General features: G+C 34.2%; 1 protein-coding gene and 1 long non-coding RNA gene across 6 annotated transcripts; one reads left to right on the top strand and one right to left on the bottom strand.

The window, feature by feature from the left end:
• The first annotated feature begins 2,990 nt into the window (after window positions 1-2,990).
• Window positions 2,991-6,143, top strand: LOC147382053 (putative receptor-like protein kinase At3g47110). Its single transcript, XM_086429634.1, has 4 exons — window positions 2,991-5,292; window positions 5,381-5,653; window positions 5,752-5,862; window positions 6,052-6,143. The coding sequence occupies exons 1-4, from the start codon at window positions 2,991-2,993 to the stop codon at window positions 6,141-6,143; spliced, it is 2,778 nt and encodes a 925-aa protein (XP_086285760.1).
• Window positions 6,144-8,784: 2,641 nt separating this feature from the next.
• On the bottom strand, window positions 8,785-15,357 carry LOC147382052 (uncharacterized). Of its 5 annotated transcripts, none has more exons than XR_015174164.1 (6): window positions 15,045-15,357; window positions 14,363-14,435; window positions 13,642-13,715; window positions 12,416-12,482; window positions 11,779-11,919; window positions 8,785-9,228 (listed from the first exon to the last, which is right to left on the bottom strand). It is a non-coding gene; the product is annotated as an uncharacterized LOC147382052 (long non-coding RNA). The 5 variants fall into 5 exon arrangements; XR_015174165.1 differs by having other exon boundaries at window positions 8,786-9,228; window positions 14,402-14,435; window positions 15,045-15,356; XR_015174163.1 differs by lacking the exon at window positions 14,363-14,435 and having other exon boundaries at window positions 8,787-9,228; window positions 15,045-15,352.
• Between the last annotated feature and the right edge of the window lie 215 nt (window positions 15,358-15,572).

The raw sequence follows: 15,572 nt of genomic DNA, 5'->3' as shown, positions 1-15,572 counted from the left end.
AAGCACGTTGAAACCGCAAAGAAGAAGATAATTTTTTTGAATAAGAAAAACTAAGTCAAAATGACCTATTTATAGAAAATTAAGAGACAAGGTATCTCTTGGAAAAAGAAGGTTCTAAGAGACATAATGTTTCTTGGAAAAGAAAGATGTATCTCTTAAGAGACAACCCAAAAAACCAAAGGAAGTGTTTTTATTGGACGAAAAGGCAGGCATGGATCAAGAGGTGTCCTAACTGACGGTGAAGCCATATTGTCGAAATTTGCACCCCCTGCACGGGCATCGTGTGCCCGCACACACATTAAGGAGTGTTTGGACTAATGGATAAAATCCTTCTTGAGCCCATGGGCCCCTTGTGCGCGTGTGTAGGCTTATCCAAGTCTCTCTATCATATTCTATTAAGTGATATGAAAAGTTCTATATAAGAAGTAAACAATTTTTTTATTCTTATCTGATGTGGGACTAAAGAGTTTCACTAATAAACTCAATAGTTCTACAAACTACATACAACAAACCATGGCTAGTAAGGGGTATTTGGAGCCCATTTGTCATTCACCCAAAATGAATTTTTCACAACTAAATACATGAAACTATTATCTTCAATGAGAACAATAAGTTTCCAAATAGTCCCATCTCAAATAAATTGTGGGACCCACTTAAATCGTAGTTCAAATAGACCTACTCGGTCACAAAAATCTGGAAAAAACTGCAGATTTTTTCCAACATAAAATTCGAGACAACAAATCTTTGTTCATCCTTGACATCATTTTTTTAAAAATTATTTGGCCAATTTCATGATCAAAAGGTATTTGACCTTGTAAAAATATATTTATTTTAATGTCAAATTAATTATTAATGTGTTGGCATACACAGCGTGAAAAAAACTCATATTTGATGGTCCAAGACTATCAAATTTCATAAAATTCGATGGACCAAGGTGTCAAATTTTCATTGTCATTTATTTTTCAAATTAGATTACTTTTTCTTTTTTCAAAAAAATTGGAAATTACTCCGAGTAGACTCGAAAAATTGGTTCAAATGATTTTGTGGGACAAAACAACTCGAAATTCATTAACTGAGTCGACCTAGCAAATCTTGGATAATAAAATATTCTAAAACATAGAGTACGACTCACTCAAACCCAAAACAACTTGAAATTCACTAAGTGAGTCGATCTAACCAATCTTGGATAACAGAAAATTCAAAAACATAGACTAGGAGTCACTCAAACATATCATTAAAAAACAATATTTCGAAATTATTCATTATTCTCCACACAATGAATTGTCCAAGTGGTGTGGACAGAAGTGTAGCCCTATCGTAATCAACTTGGCATTGAGCGGAAGACTTGAAAACCATCCACTTCATATGAAAAGTGCCCCGTCCGGACTTTGGTGAATATTTCAGGGTAAAAACCCCACTCTCACGCCTCAGATATTGAGACATACCTACAACATGGGGTGAGTGTCTTGACTTTTCAACCTGATAATAAAAACAGAATTTGAAATTGAATTATGATGAATTCACGTGATTTTGGTATGCAGCTGACGTGGTAAAAGAACAAAACTATGGATCTTTTTCACAAGAAAAAAATGTGTGGTTGTGTGCCCTTAACCACATCAGCAACGCACCAAACCTTGTGCATCACGACTCAAATTATTCCCAATAACATCACATCAGATGACGTGCACTGAAGTGATGTTGGAGACTTTGGTGACTATGACTATAACCACAAAATGAGCTAGTAGGCCAAGTGATGTGAACAAAAGTTCTAGTCTTTTAATCTATCCGAATCACACGGCATCTTAGCCCATGATTGAGGCTAAAATTTTGGTGAAACCCATGTCTTTAAATGGCACTTGGCCCCATCTTGGAATTAATGTTATGTCTTTAACTTTTGATATTTGATTTTTATTAATATTTGGAGTCTTGTTAACGTGTGCCTTTGAAGTGTATTTTGTGCTGAAAATATCTTTCAAAAATCTTTTTTTTATCGAAATACCCTCATATGCTTATTTCCAAAGTGTATTTATTGCAATTTAATGTGTGCCCTTGGGGTACAAGTTAACAAAAACACAATATTTGAGATACATCCTTCTATTATTGAAATTGAATGCATTTCCTCCTTGGCCTTTGTATTGTCTTATAGACACAAAATACAAAATCCACAACTTTGTGGATCAAACTTAGAAGGGGCTGCATGCTTCAAAATTGTGGTGAAACCAGTGTCTTTAAATGACATGTGGCCCCATAAATTTTGAAATTAATGGTATGCCTTTCACTTTTGTTTATATTTGAGATACATCCTTCTATGATATAAATTGATGGTATGTCCTCCTTGACCTTCGTATTATCTTGAAGACTAATGAAGAATGACCTAAATGCTCTCATCAAAATGATCTCAATGCCATAATCATCAACATAGTTGTTATCATCATCATCATCATCATTTATGACTAGTTTTGGAAAAAAAAAATTAATCAAGGATTCTGAAATCATTTTCTATTAGTCTATATGAGAAGACTGAGGTCAAGAGACATGTACCAATTTGAATATATTAGAGTAGTTTCTCAAACATTAACCACAATGTGGATGGAAGAGATTCTAAAAATTTGAAAAAAAAAATAAACTGTTTTTTAACATGATTCAAAACGTTGAAAATGGACGGTCACTGAACCTCCAATTTTCAACAAATGTCAGCAGGTTTTCTTTGTGCATGACGTGGCATTTTGATAACCGTCCATAAGCATTACAGTGGCTCTACAGGAAAAGTTGCTACAAAGGATCCCCTTCCCAATCGTATCTCGATGAAAATCATCAATGATTCTGACACTCATCTACGTCAGAATTGTAACCCCACAATGTACATTTTAATGTTACTTCAGTGTTATCTAGACTCACTATTCACCTCTTTTTTTTTCTATATATAGTTCACTCACAAAGATAACCTCGCAAACCACTTACTGGAGAGCTTACTTACATTGTTGGCCATGATGAGTGTACTTCATTTCTTTCTTCTACCTTCTCTCATTTTCTTGTGCATTGGTTTACCAATAGGATTGGCCAAATCTAGCACCTTAGGGAATGAAACCGATCGACTCGCCTTGCTTGCCTTCAAGGATCTCATTCATCATGATCCTCAGCAAATTATGAGCTCGTGGAATGATTCTCTCCATTTCTGCGAGTGGACAGGTATTGTATGCAGTCGTCGACATCAAAGGGTGGTAACATTGGACCTACAATCACGAGGGTTGGTGGGCTACATGTCTCCCTATATTGGAAACCTCTCTTTCCTACATACTATAAATCTCATGGACAACAGCTTCCAAGGTGCAATTCCCCAAGAAGTCAGTCGCTTGTTCAGACTCGAAATATTAGTTATGGAAAACAATTCCTTCGGAGGGGAAATTCCAGCCAATCTGTCCCAATGCTCAAACCTAAAATACCTCTTTCTAGATGGCAACAAGTTTGTCGGAAATCTACCGACTGAGATTGGGTCTCTGTCAAAGCTCAGTAAGTTGTCTCTTGGTGACAACAATCTATCAGGAGGGATCCCAACTTCCTTTGGGAATCTTTCATCTCTCACCGTTCTTTCTCTACCATTAAATTATCTACAAGGAACTATTCCAGATTCCCTAGGTCAACTTAAAAATCTAATTAAACTTGGTCTTGGTCCAAATTTTTTTTCTGGTACCATTCCTCGTTCTCTTTATAATCTCTCATCTGTAGCAATTTTTTCTGTAACAGGTAACCAACTCACTGGCAATCTTCCACTTGAGATAGGCCTCAATCTTCCCAATCTCGAATTATTTTTAATTGGAGGAAATAAGTTTTTTGGATCCATTCCTATATCATTGTTCAATGCTTCTCAACTTCAAAAGTTTGAGATTGCTGAAAACAATTTTTCTGGAAAAGTCCCAATTGAGATAGGAAACCTAAATGGCCTTGAGTTTCTAAATTTGGAATCCAATCATTTGGGAAGTGGGGAAGAAAATGATTTGAATTTTCTAAATTCCTTGACCAACTGCACTAAGCTGCAATGGTTGATTATCCGTGAAAATTATTTTGGAGGTAAGCTACCGAATTTTATAACCCATCTGTCCAACCAACTCACTAGACTAGATCTAACACAAAATCAAATATTCGGAAGCATTCCTTCTAGAATTGGAAACCTCACTAACTTAATTATGCTATCTATGGGGAATAACTTTCTCACCGGTAGCATTCCCAATGGCATTGGGTTGCTCCAAAAGTTGCAAAAGTTGGATTTAAGTGGAAATAGATTGTCAGGATATATTCCTAAGTCCCTGGGGAACAACACTAATGTATATTCTCTCAATTTATCAAACAATTTCTTAGTAGGAAGCGTCATTCCAGATTTTAAGAATTATCGTCTTTTACAGATTTTGGATCTTTCAAAAAATAACCTTAACGGAACCATTCTTGGTTTATCGTCGCAGTTACTGCGTCTCATCTTAGCTGATAATTCTTTGACTGGGTCCCTACCGTTGGAAGTGGGTAACTTGAAAAATCTTGAAGTGCTAGATGTTTCTGAGAACAATTTGTCCCAAGAAATTCCTAGCACACTTGGTGGTTGTTTGAGCTTACAACAGCTTTATTTGTCAGGCAATTTCTTTCAAGGACCCATCCCCTCATCTTTTAGCTCTCTGAAAAATCTTCAAGATTTAGATCTTTCGCGTAATAACTTATCTGGAAAAATTCCTAAAGATCTGGATGACCTAGTCTTTTTAACAAATTTAAATCTGTCTTTCAATAATTTTGAGGGTGAGGTACCAATAAAGGGTGTCTTTCAAAATGCAAGTGAATTTATATTTTCTGGGAATAATAAACTTTGTGGGGGCATCCCAGAACTTCAATTACCTGCATGTCCCATCAAGAAATCCAAGCAAAGAAGAACATCTCTTGCTCTGAAGGTGACAATTGGTATAATAATATCTGTATTGTCAATTGTGGGGGCATCTTTTCTTGTTATTTATTGGATAAGAAAGCCAAGAATGAAATCTTCTTTCACATTTTCCTTGGGTGACTTTTTTGAAAGGATTTCTTACAATGGACTCCATAAAGCAACGGATGGATTTTCTTCAGTCAACTTGATTGGTATGGGAAATTTTGGGTCTGTGTATAAAGGGGTTCTTCATCCAGATGAGATACTTGTTGCAGTGAAAGTACTCAACCTTAACGTGCGAGGAGCTTCCAAGAGTTTCATTACTGAGTGTAAAACTTTAAGAAAAGCTCGGCATCGGAATCTACTCAAAATCATAACTGCATGCTCAAGTATGGACTTCAGTGGTAATGATTTCAAAGCTCTAGTTTTGAGTTCATGCCTAATGGGAGTCTAGAGAATTGTTGCATCCAAATTCAGACGAGAGGCCTCGATCGAGAGACTTGAACATTGGCCAGAGACTTAACATAGCAATCGACATTGCTTGTGCAATGGACTATCTTCATAATCGTTGTCAAACACAAATTATTCATTGCGATCTAAAGCCAAGCAATGTTCTTCTCAACAATGAAATGGTAGCTCATGTGGGTGACTTCGGCTTAGCAAAGATTCTCGCTATAAATGCAAGCAATTCCGGTAAAATTGAAACCAATTCAGTACTTGTAAAAGGATCCATTGGATATATCCCTCCAGGTATGAATTTCATTTATGTTAAAAAATTTCAAGTTCTATATATATATATATATATATAATTTTTAATACTTGACTAGATAATACATATTGGATTGCAGAGTATGGTATGGGTACTGAGGTCTGTACACAAGGAGATGTGTACAGCTACGGAGTACTTTTGTTGGAGTTGTTAACAGGAAAAAGGCCAACTGATGCAATTTTCAATGATGGTTTAAGCCTTCATCATTTTTCCAAAATGGCTTTGAATGGGAGACTGATGGAAATTTTGGATCCACACTTATGCGTACAGGAACATAATGAAGCTACCAATGATTTTGAAAATCAAAGATACAATACAATATATGAAATGTGAGAATACTTGCTTTCCATGTTCAGAATTGGAGTTGCATGTTCTGCAGAGTCGGTAGGTGATCGAATGGAAATCAAAGATGTGCTCATGGAGTTGCAAATGATTAAGAAAATGTTTATTGAAGATAGAACCCATCAATAGATAGATGAACACTCTCCCGTTGAGTTTAGATTTATGTTTCGCTTATAGTTTGTTTTTTTTTTTTTTTATTGTAATTTTCTCTACGGTTATCATTGGTTACTTGTGTATGTAATATAGCTTAAAGGGCTTCCTTTACTGATTTACATAGGAAATTATTACTTTAAGAATTTCTTTTTTCAAGTCTCTAATCTCTTTTTGCTTAAACTTGAATGGAAGAGTGCTGATTTTGTAATTCAACCTGACAGGGTAAGTCAAAAACCCAAACTGATGGGTACCCGTTTTTTTTTTTACCGTTACGGTTCCATTTATTTTGAAACCGGAACCAAAACCGACAAGAATCAGAATTGAAATAAATATAATGGTTAGAAGTTCCTTGGGAACCAAACCGGAACCGACCCATTGAGACCTCTACCTACATGAATCCAAAAAATCCCACTATAATAATTGGGTAGTGCTTTCCAAATAAATTAAGCCTAGGCCTGGCCCAAGATCCTATTATATATATTCCAAGTTATTGACCTCGGACGAGGCTCACTAAGGCCTTTTTTTTTTAACAAGTCATACAAAAAACCAAAAGAATTAAAAACAAAACAAAACAAAAATAAAATTTTATGAAATGAATCTAATTAATTATGGTTATGAAATAAGAAAACAATTGATTACAATCAATTTCTGGCGTTTAGCCTACTCGTTGCTAAATCCTTAGCACGAACATTGAGGTTGTTATACACCACTACACCGAGGGGAATAAGAAGAGCTAGCTATTAGATTTTTAACGTCGGATTTAAAATAAAATGACATTACAAAGTTAGAATTTTCGTAGTAATCGCACAAAAATTCTAAAAAGGTATATAATGTCATTTTTTGCAAAAGCCAACATTGGAAGATTAAGGCTTATGCTAAGTTGAAGACTTCCAATTAATTGGTTTTTTATACAGAAAAAATTTCTAAAGACAAAAGATTGTAAAGAGAGGGAGGAAAGATACCAGACCAAAATATTGGACCAATTCCTATACCTTGTAGAGATTTTAAGTTGGCCAACGGAATCTGGAATACTTCCTTGTAGACTATTCACTACATCAAAATACCCGAAACTAGACAGCCCAAACCCATCGAATTGTAAAAAATTTGACAACCTCAACTGTTGAATTGGGCCTTATCGAAAAAAAAAAGTCAAACTACAAAACTATAGAAAAAAATTTCATCGATCTTGAAAACAGTCGAAAATAATAAATTTGACGGCTTTGAACCGTTGAAAACAATAGATTTAACAGTCCTGGGCCATCAAATCTGGGATTTTATCATACATTCAACGACTTTAAGTAAACAACTAAAGACCAAGTAACGAACATGGATTCTAAACTGAAGAAAACAAAGTAGTAGTGAAAGACATCCTTTAAGTGAGGTTGTCTTGTTATATGTTATATGGTTATAAACTTCACAATGCTACTTTGGCACATTGAAAATCAAATATGTGCACCAGAAAAACGAAAAGAGAAAAAAAATCAGAATAGTACAGAAAATGAAAATAAAGAAACATTTAACTTCCACAATCTACAAATACAACCTACGTAAAGATAAACATGAGATGAAACAAAACATTCATGCATTTATCGTGAGACAAACCCAAACATTGCATTTGATACGTAATAAGCTCAACAAAATATGTTTGAAACAATTAATTGGAACCATTTATACTGAAATTTTTAACCTTTTTCACACTGATAAGCAAATAATATACTAAGTTCACACTCAAATGATCATTCCAAAAAAAAAAAAAAAAGATATAACATTGAAATGTTTTAATGGTTTATGGTTAAGCAAGTCGCCAAATACCAAACCCCCCCCCCAAAAAAAAATAAATAAAATAAAAATAATAATAATAATTAATAAATAAATAAAAAAAGAAAAGAAAAACCCAATAGAGAGGGCATTTCTTATTCTGTGGTCAGAACTATACATAATAAAAAAAAAAGGAATCACACCCCCATCATAGACATACACACAAAGGAATCACACATACACACGCAAAAGAATCATATAAAGCAGATGTCTCGTAATAGTAAGGTGGCACTCTCATTAACTTCTTCATGAACACAATAGCATAAACTTTAGCAAGACAACAAACTCTCGTTGTACATTAGGGGATACAAAAGAAAATCTATAATTAAAGATCTATAGCAATAAAACATTGGTTCAACCCCCTGAATATTCTAATCAAACTCAATTTGAATCAACAAGGAAAGTCACCAAGTTTTCAAATTCACAATAAAAGAATTAATAAAGCAATTATTTGTTTGAATCAACATCTTAATTAATAAAGAAATATTTGAAATAGAGTAGATAAATTAATAATTAGATTAATACTTACTATTTCTTCTGCATTTTTTTACTATACCCTTCTACCGGTTGTGTGGGGAGTTATTTTTCTTACGAATCTCTTTCATTTTCTCTCTTTCTTGGTCAACCGATGTCGATTTTAAATAGACAAACTTCTCTCGATTATCTTGCTTGATCCATCTACTTTTGGGCTTATTCAATTTTTTACTTTGCATCCATACTACCAAATCTGCGATAATGCTTCCCCAATCAATATTTTCAATCTCTCCATGCACGACCTTTTTTCTATTGGTAGAACTTCTTGTAGTCCTCAGAAAGTGTTGTAACGGGATTGTCAAAATATCAAATCAATTGTAATATAATAAAAATATTCATCATTATTACAACTAATCAATAGAATATTATACTACCTGGAGAAGACGCCAAATAAGCTCAAGCAACTTTGTCGATACCTTCCTCTAAGAAGAATAGAAGGGTAACACATGTGCCATCGCATAATGGCCTATATGTGTCGATGGGTCTGTCGAATTATCCCCAATACATTACCCCATAGAATTGAATTCTAGATGAAAGCGTGAATCAAACAATGAGTGTGGATCTAAAGCTGAAGCACATGTACCAGACGAACTTTGATGACTTTCTCGTGTAGGAATCGAGGGTGCCGAGCTATCAGAATCCGATGTCGACTAGCTGTTCGAATCCTCCATCGATGAGCCATCAGAATCTTTTGTCAACGACATAATGCCTATATGGAATAACATAAAAAAATAGTATAAATATTTGAAAGCAATAAGATTAAAAATAAAACCAATAAATCAAATAGTGAATTAAATAGCAATCAAAGTAGAAATATTACACAATATCAACAATGAATTTGCATTTGAAAGAAATAAAAGTATTTCATTACAATTATAGCACACTACTTGTCATAAATAATATATACATAACATACCAATATCATCATCATTTTCAAAGATATCTTCTTTAAGGACAGATGATAAATTATTCACGTTACTTATTGCAAATGCTAGAGGATCTTCATAAACGTCTGTATCTTTATTCAATCTCTTCGAAGCTTCTAAAACCACGTGCCAAGCTTCCGTAAGCTGACTTTGATTCTTACAATAAAAAAACTTGAGTTGCTTGTGAAGCAAGAATAAATAGTTCATCGTTCACTTTTGTATTTCTCATCAATCTCTCTAGATTAACATATCGTAAATTTGTCTCTCGATCAACCACATACCCAGTTGAATCTTCTATATACACCCAATCACAATAAAATACTATTTCTTTGAAATCTAGGTAGTCTAACTCAAGTATTTTCTTTACATACCATAATAGGTAACTTCTTCATCTACATAATTAGTATCTCTAGCATTTCCTGGAAACTAGTTACAGCTTTTGTTGACACCCAGAGTTCTGTGTTGATAAATTCATTTCATATTCTGCTGAATAGAAAACATACCCATTTACCACATCTGCGTTATATGAAATTGCATAAGCATTTGGGCCATTAGTGTCCATCAAATGGATCTTAGTAGTGTTACTAATAAATATCTTATTACTAGCAGGATGAGGTACTATATGATCATCACACCCACCAAACTCACCCCACACAATATCTTCAAGCAAATACATGGCCCAATTTGACATCACACCAATACTTTCTGCCCTACACTAAGAAGCGAACAATTTTTTTAATCTGACCTCATTGTTGGGGTGTCTCTCCTGTCCAATTTGCAAAGCACAGGGTGTAAGCATGGAAGAAGATGTCCAAGAAGTGGGGTAGCTGTTATTTTGGCTTAATGCATTGATAGCAGGTGGTGTAGGAAATGTGAGTGAGGTAGCAATTGTGTCAAAAGAAGGTGACAGCTGCTTGGAGTGACTGCAAATTGAGTGGGAACACCTGCTTATTTCAAATGGACTGTAAGAAACATGGGGAAGTAGAAGGCGCATACATTAGGTGGCAGCAAGACTGTTATTATAGCATGTGAAACAAGGTGGAGGTGGGAAGTGAATGATGTGAGAAGGTGTATCAATGGAGTGTTGGCTACTGTCAAAAAATATGAAAGAATGGTGAACAGGCAGGAGAAGAAAAAGCTTGAGATGGCACGCTACTGGCAATGAATAGAAAATTGCAGACGGCTCTTTTTTTTTTTTGTTATATTTAAACTAAACTATAAATAGCAGCATGAGATGAGTTATTAGGAGTGGGACAAGCTGCTGCGACTTGCAATAAGTATCCACCGAAGCAGGTGGTGGCATGAGGGGAGTTGCTATTGTTGTGGAATTAAAAGTGAGCAATTAGAGAGTGTAAATGAGGTGTTACTTGCTTCAGCCACATGGATTTTGAGAAGAACATGGTGGTGAAACAGCTACAGCGAACAAAGCATGAAGTGTCATTGGGTGGTCAATGACAAATTTTTTGCTAGAGTTGCTGGAAAATGATACACACATGGATGAAAGAAATGACGATGATTGTTTCCTAATGTAATTACATAGTCACTTTATCATACACCTTGCCTGCATGACATTATGTTTTTTGCAAAAGAAATAAAGATTGGATTTGGCCATCAAAATACCATCTAACTCGACAAGGCACCTAAGAAGGGTAACGGAAGTAAGGTCATTTTGGAAGACCTAAAATTCCCCCAATCCTTGGTTAATGTTACAAGAAAAAAAAAACCCTTATAATCCCACAATCCTGTTATTATGCTATCTTCTAAAATCCCATAGTTAATAGTTTATTTTTTTAAGAATCAAACTTGTAGAAGGTGAAACTTAAGCCTTTTGGCGTAGTTACTGCCAGTAACCAGCACTCAAGCTGAATTTTAGTATGCACTAGATGGAGAGGTCAAATGCTTAGTTATGTATTTTCATCTTCCTCTAGAATTTCGGCGATTGAGAAAGATAGGATTTCGAGATAGATGGCGTGCTCTTCCCTTCATCAAGAGTCATGAGACGAGAGTAGTAATACTTGAGACTTTATGGTGAAATCATAACTTTCACCTCTAAAGACAAATATCCAATGTTCTATTGAGTTCAGATTTTAGATCACATTCAGTCCCACTAGAATCGTATACAAGGAATCAATTATCAAAAGAAACTCTAAACATGTAAAAGCCACATTCTTTTCCTATCAATGTATGTTCAAACTTCAAAACATATCGTTTCATTAATAATATAACCTATCCCTTCTTAAAGACTATATAACGTCAATCATGATGAATAATGAGAGGAAAAGAATTCAATGTGGAAAAAATGAGAATTGTTAACAAATTGAAGTAAATAATACCTAGCGATAAAGTGGTGACTGAAACTGGTGACTGAAACTTAAAATCCACCAAGAAATAAAGGTCACAAGTTCCTGTAACGGGCCCTTGAATTCCCAAATGTTAATTAAATGGTCGAAAAGACTACTTTGTGACACTGTTGTCTGCAAATAAAACAAATTGAAGGATAAGTTTGCAGAAGTAGTACTGTCAATGAGAGCACCCATCACAAAAATAAACTGATACACAATGTCTATTAACCTTCAATAAATAAAGAAGGGATAGATTGTAATAATAGAAAACAGTTTTTCTTTAGCTAGCTAACATTTTACTTTGTTTTTCATAATTTAAATGACCATTAAAGAGTCTCAAAGACAGAAATGAGTAAGATAGAGAAAAATTGATAACTTTGAATATAGTTTTTTTCCTCTAAAATAATCTCACTATTCTAAACTGAAATGTCCCAAATCCTAAAATGCATTTTTGATAGCCTTAAAAGTAGAATGCTCTATGTGAGATTAACTATCCTGTAATTAATCAGATCAAATCAAACAGGTTAAATGCCAATGGCTATCTGTGTGATGTGACCTTGTCAGGGCTCATCATAACGAAAAAAAGATAAATATAGAAAAAATAAATTCAGCGTGTCAAGAGTTAGACCTGGTTTTTCTTGCTCTAGTAACTAGAAAAGGGTACCAAATGCCACCAATATTGCAATTCTTACTGCCTATATTTGCAAACAAAGACATACGAATTATAAAATGCCTCATATATACCCATACTAGCTTGAATAACTATCAATGATAACTGGGATTGAAGAAAATTAATGATTGTTACGAGCAATAAATGCATGAATAGAGTGGTACTTTGTGTAGAGGCAGTTTGCCTAAGTAGATATATTTCTTGTTGAAAAAAAATGTAGAATCACAAAGTTACGACAAAACTCCCATACCACATTCGACTTCTAATATATCCCCCATTCAGATAAAAGAAAATTTTCAATAATCTGTACAACACTTCAATGGATTTCTATGTGACGAGTTTCAAATGTGTAGTTATTTGGTTTATCATGGTACACCTACATAACCCTATGACTCTAAATTTACCATATCTCATGTGTTACACACAATCACTCTATGTTTGATTCATTACTAGATAAATAGAATGTTAATTAGACTTAAGAAGTAACGATTTTACCAATTAACGACTAACAGAAGTACAGTACCAAAAATAGAGTGGCTATCTGGATGAGATCTTCTTAATGTGTGAATTCCTTCATAGAAACTCAGCAGCTATATGGTACATGCTATCCTCACAAGGTAGGGTAGAAATCAATCATCTATAGTCATACAAGTTGTTTAAAGAGTCCATAAATTTCCAGAAACTATGTTCAGGGTGTCTAGTAATATTAGTGCATAAATTCCAGTAATACTAACATTTTTTTATGTCACACCATGTGTAGGATGTTAAATCAATGCCCCTTCTCTCATCAGTACCAAAGAACGAAATTATTATCAGAAAAGGAAAATATATGCAGAAGCATTCCCTATGCACAATGAAGGCCTAAGAGAGACTCATCTCTAAGTTGTTGTTTCTAAGAATCACCATCATTTATCATTTACTCACTTAAGATAAGGCAAGTTTTGACAAACAGAAACAGAACATAATAAACCAAATAATAGGACAAAAATTTCAAAGCACCGGACATAAAAAAGATGATTCAAGCACATGAAATGCATGCAACGGACATGCCTGCTTACCATGCAAAAGGCCATACTAGAATTTTTAAGATTTTAAAGCTAAGTACATAACACGAGCTTTGAATTTGAAACTAAGGTAAGATAGACGAGGGAGTAGGAGTTTTGAGAGTTTCCCATCCTACTTACCCTTATATGTCTTTTGGCAACCGTGAACTTGAACTTCTAATTCACTTATGGGAGAGTGTGATGGTCCCTACAAACTGCAAATTCAAGTTGCAAACAAAGCATGGTGAAAACATACCCAATCTTATTGTTTAATGTAAAAACCAATAGCAGTAGAATTAATGCATCTTTTTTGCTTGAACTAAAAGTAATTTTATTTAGGAAACACCCACATATATTATTAGAAAATGGAGTGAACTTACTACAAAAATCCCAAATATTATAGAATTGTTATGAACTATCAGGCACAATATTCTACTTTAAATTGGGTAGTGGTAATAAATTAATTAAAAGTATCCATGTTTTATACAAAACATTGGAATTAGGAAACTTCATCTAGTGCTTCGTATTCAAACACAGCAGAGTCAGTTTTATAAAGAAAGAGGTTATAGTAGATTTGAAAAAAATATCTCTTTATATGAATAAGTTGATATAATCATTTTTATAGTTTATTACTGTTCGACCTTTACATTTCATTTTTCGGCGGCCAAGACCAAAACTAAACATTGACCCCAAAACATTTATAATGTCTCGGTCTAAAATAGTATTTGTATTTCTCTCGACCAAGACATTGCTTTGAGACAAGCTTTTAAACCTTAGTCATAACTTATAAGGTGCTCCTTGCCCATCATGATCGGTCCAGAAACTAGGGTAATTGTTTCCAAAAGCTTTCATTATCCAATACCTTGTTAACAGAGGATGTCAGCATAGAAACAAATCTTACCAACTACTCCGCACCCAACACTAATTAGCGTTACCTGAACCCAATTAAATCAGAGTATCAAACGAAATCCAACCTTATAAAGATTAGGGAAATACCCACTATTAAGCAATTATGGTCTCTAGGTTTCACTCTTTATCAGTAATTGTTGTTCGAATTGGTTTAGTAGAACAACTACACAACATGACTCAAAACAATTCTACCTTATCTCCATTGAGCACATAAATAATCCTAGATAAAAAAATTGATAATTAAAAATTAAAAAATAGATGAGTTGAAAATAATACAACCACACTATCAAAACAAATAAATTGAATGAATCATGTTCTTTCATTCAATTCTATCACTGAACTACGTTACCAACACGAATGTGAACAAATTTGAAAGCCATAACCTAAATTAATTGATTACAATCCAAAAGATTTTCCCTGAAAGAAACTAACATGTAATGATTCCAAGAGCAGAGAAGATCCACATATCAAATCTAATTTTCTAGTTAAATTGATGAATCCAATTCAAAAAAAGTTGAATCTTTGACACTCAACAAAATGAGATAAATCTAAAAAATGAGAGATAAAATAGAAACAAAATAACAAATTAGGGAAAAAAATAAGAAACCTAAAAAATATTGACAAAAAAAACTCACCTGGGAGCTCTGTTCTTAGGGTTTTCAACCAAAGAAACTTAGGGTTTTTGAGATCAACGATTAGACGCAGTTCTTAGGGGTTTTTGAGGGATTTTGAACAGATCAACAGTTTGAGCTTCGAAAATGTTTGACTGAGAAGAAAATATAAAGGATTTGAGCTTATGTTCTTCAATTTGAGGATGACTCTGTGTCACAGAAGACGATCAACGATTTGATTAATCGATTGTAGCTTTCGATTCCTCAATCTGTAAGAAAACCAGGTGAAGAGAGAGAGAGAGAGAAGAGAAGAGGAGGTTCTTTTTTTTTTCCTATTAAAACAATAGCAAATTCGGTGGGCCAAGGCCACCAAATTTTTTTATTGGGCTGGACGTGGGCTTTGGGTCGACAAAACATAAACAAGTGGCCACAGCCGTCGAATTTAAGACTACAGTGTTTATCAAAATTTAACTTTTTTGAGGTAGTGATTTTGTGCTAGAGAAAGCATGTTGAGAGATGAAAAACGACCTAATGAAGCAGAAATACCTTCAG

The sequence above is a fragment of the Akebia trifoliata genome, unplaced genomic scaffold (assembly GCF_017979445.1).
Source record: "Akebia trifoliata isolate Shusen 1 unplaced genomic scaffold, ASM1797944v1 Contig00072, whole genome shotgun sequence".
Classification (NCBI taxonomy): Eukaryota; Viridiplantae; Streptophyta; class Magnoliopsida; order Ranunculales; family Lardizabalaceae; genus Akebia; species Akebia trifoliata.
The sequence above is the reverse complement of the archived record's forward strand: the minus strand, read 5'-3'. Positions and strand labels throughout refer to the sequence as shown.

What these genes read in the sequence shown, in the direction of transcription:
- LOC147382053 (XM_086429634.1), top strand. Translation starts at nt 2,991, where the DNA reads ATGAGTGTACTTCATTTCTTTCTTCTACCTTCTCTCATTTTCTTGTGC. An exon ending in CATTGGATATATCCCTCCAG is followed by an intron (nt 5,654 to 5,751) that starts GTATGAATTTCA and finishes ATTGGATTGCAG; the next exon opens with AGTATGGTATGGGTACTGAG. An exon ending in TGATGCAATTTTCAATGATG is followed by an intron (nt 5,863 to 6,051) that starts GTTTAAGCCTTC and finishes CATGTTCTGCAG; the next exon opens with AGTCGGTAGGTGATCGAATG.